This window comes from Lathamus discolor, chromosome 24, assembly GCF_037157495.1.
Source record: "Lathamus discolor isolate bLatDis1 chromosome 24, bLatDis1.hap1, whole genome shotgun sequence".
Classification (NCBI taxonomy): domain Eukaryota; kingdom Metazoa; phylum Chordata; class Aves; order Psittaciformes; family Psittacidae; genus Lathamus; species Lathamus discolor.
This window is the reverse complement of record NC_088907.1, coordinates 1,835,115-1,837,574: the sequence shown is the minus strand read 5'-3', so window position 1 is coordinate 1,837,574 and position 2,460 is coordinate 1,835,115. Positions and strand designations below refer to the sequence as shown.

General features: G+C 42.3%; 1 protein-coding gene across 1 annotated transcript; it reads right to left on the bottom strand.

Annotated features, from left to right (window-relative positions):
- Positions 1–1,536: 1,536 nt before the first annotated feature.
- LOC136004128 (putative small proline-rich protein 5) lies at positions 1,537–1,812 on the bottom strand. Its single transcript, XM_065660331.1, has one exon. The coding sequence runs from the start codon at positions 1,810–1,812 to the stop codon at positions 1,537–1,539; it is 276 nt and encodes a 91-aa protein (XP_065516403.1).
- Between the last annotated feature and the right edge of the window lie 648 nt (positions 1,813–2,460).

Genomic DNA, 2,460 nt, shown 5'->3' with positions numbered 1-2,460 from the left:
TGCTTCAGGCTCCTGTCTTACTTAAGCAGTTTTGTAATTTTTCCTCATTACAGTGTTTCATTATTTGCCACCAAGTTTCTCTCACAACGGCCCAAGACTTGCCTTCAAGACAGGGAAATGGATAATCGTTCTTTTCCTGTGACTTTTTCCCTAGGTGGTACTCTTTGGGAGCATCTCACAGGGCAGTCCTGCTGCAACCAGAACAAGGGGGGGCTAAATGTTGCTAACCAAGTTCAGAAGGGAGTAGCTACCCCTCTTGAGATGGTCTTCGTATCTTTCAGGGTTTATTTTCATGTCATATTTTTTTGGGGGAGCAAATTAACTGATACTCTGCCAACAGTTCTGTATTCAAATTCAGTTTTGTATTCGAATTTTTAATGGTGCTAATTCATTATGAATTTGAAGATACATCCTGGAAAAGCATAGTTTCATGTTCTGATTGAGGTTCTTTCTTTTTCAAGGCCAAGACTGAGCAAACTCACAGTCATTTTAAAGTCTTTTAGAGCCCTTGTTTAGGAAAATCTCACCTACAGTCTTCTGAAAAGCACTGAGAGTTAGAGGTAATGAAAGAATGGTTCATCTTGGTTGATAAAGTGGTTTTTTTTGGGGAAGTCCCTTGTGTCATTTCTCCATCATGCAGGTTGCACCTATCCCTTTTGCAGACACTCAGAATTAATGATGGAAGCTGAAGCTTGTTGTCAAGCTCTTTGTGAAACCGATGTAGAGAAACAGGCCCTGGCGGAAGGAAGCGAGCAATCCTGTTCTAGAATAGATGTCTCAGCTAGATGGGTTGTCAGTTGAGTAGATAAGGATAGTCTTAGGTTATCAAAAGTAGTGAGATATTCTGCATTTATTTTCAACAGTGTGGGATTTTCATTGAAAACACTAATTTGAAGTCCAGGAAGGAAGGGGAGGGATAGAGAAGAATTTGAGGCACCTATTTGTATTTATTAGACACCTTAAAATGTTTGTAATCCTGAGTCAGAGTGACAAATGAGGTATGAAGAGCTGCTGAAGTAGCGAACTGGGAAGGCCAGTCCTAGGCTACACAGGGTACAGGTTGGCTTATTGTGTGCTTGTCCATAAATGCATTCATCTGCTGCAAAATTGCATCTGGAATGATGGGCTTTCATTCACTTAGAAAATTTGGGATGTGTGCATTTTGTGATAAGCTGGAGAAGAAAAGAATGAGAAGTCAGAGGTAAAGATTATTCTTGAGTAAAGAGAATAAAATAATCATAAAATCTTTCTTTTTTCTTTGGAAATGAAATTTTATTGTCTCATCATAATGTTTTAGAGGTTGACATGTCATGTGTAAGCCACCACCAGCAGAAATCAATCCCAGTCTTTTGGGAAAGAACATAGAACAGATCTGATTTATGTTTTGAAGGAAATTCTAATCACAGATGAGGTGATCAAGGATTCACACAGACCAAAAAATGGGAAAAAGAGAACCAAGGATTCAAGCTTTAGGCATCGAGAGCACCCAAAGGAAGAGTGAGCCGGTGGGTCCAAAGCCGGGGCCGGATCCTGCTGTTAGTACTTGGGACATTTTGGTGGCAGGTCACAGACGTTCTTGGTTAACTGGGGGCAGAAGGGGGCCGGAGGGCAGTAGCGCTGCACGGGGGGGAAATAGGGCTGCACAGGGGGGCAATAGGTCTGCACAGGGGTGTAGCAGGGCGTCACATAGTTGAACTTCTGCACAGGCTGCCTCTGGATGGTGTAATGGCAGGAGGATCCTGTGTCATGGCAGGAGGAGTGGGATTCATGGCAGGAGGTTTCGTGGCTGTGGCAGGCTCTGCGGGAGCACATCTTTCCAGAGTATTGGCAAAGCTGGAAGGAAGAGAGAATTGGTCATGCTGGTGCAGTGGCCCCAGTCTATACAAGCATACCTGCATTCTCTAATTAGCTCTGGATTTCCCCATTTGCTTACTAATTCCTAATTCTTCAGGGGTAAGAAAGTGATTTCAATGCTGATTAGGTATTTGTAATGATGTATATTATGTGCTGATTTACATTCCCCACTAAAAACATGAGCTTCTACAGCTGCAATTTGCTTTGCAGAGAAAAACTACTCAAAACATCCATTTCCCACAAGCAACCTCAGGCCCTTCAGTGCCTTCTACTCAAAAACTTCAAAGCCTCTTTTCCACAAAGTCCTCTCTCTGTATTTTCCAATTTTTCTGTTGTTTTGGTTCATCTTGAGCCTCATCCTGCTCGCCCTATATCCCACTTGTCATTTGAGTGAATAGAACAGCTTTTGTGAGTAACAAGAGCTTGGTCTCTGGCATGACCGAAGTCAAGACGTGAGGAATATCATACTCCAACTCTACTAAAGCTTGTACAAAAGTATCTGGTTTCATAAAGAAACCCAAGAGAAACAGAAAAATTGGACTTACCTCTTCAGCAACAGGAACAAATGTGTTTAGGAGCAAAGAAGAGAATGCAGGAAACTGGGGT

What these genes read in the sequence shown, in the direction of transcription:
- LOC136004128 (XM_065660331.1), bottom strand. Translation starts at nt 1,812, where the DNA reads ATGTGCTCCCGCAGAGCCTGCCACAGCCACGAAACCTCCTGCCATGAA.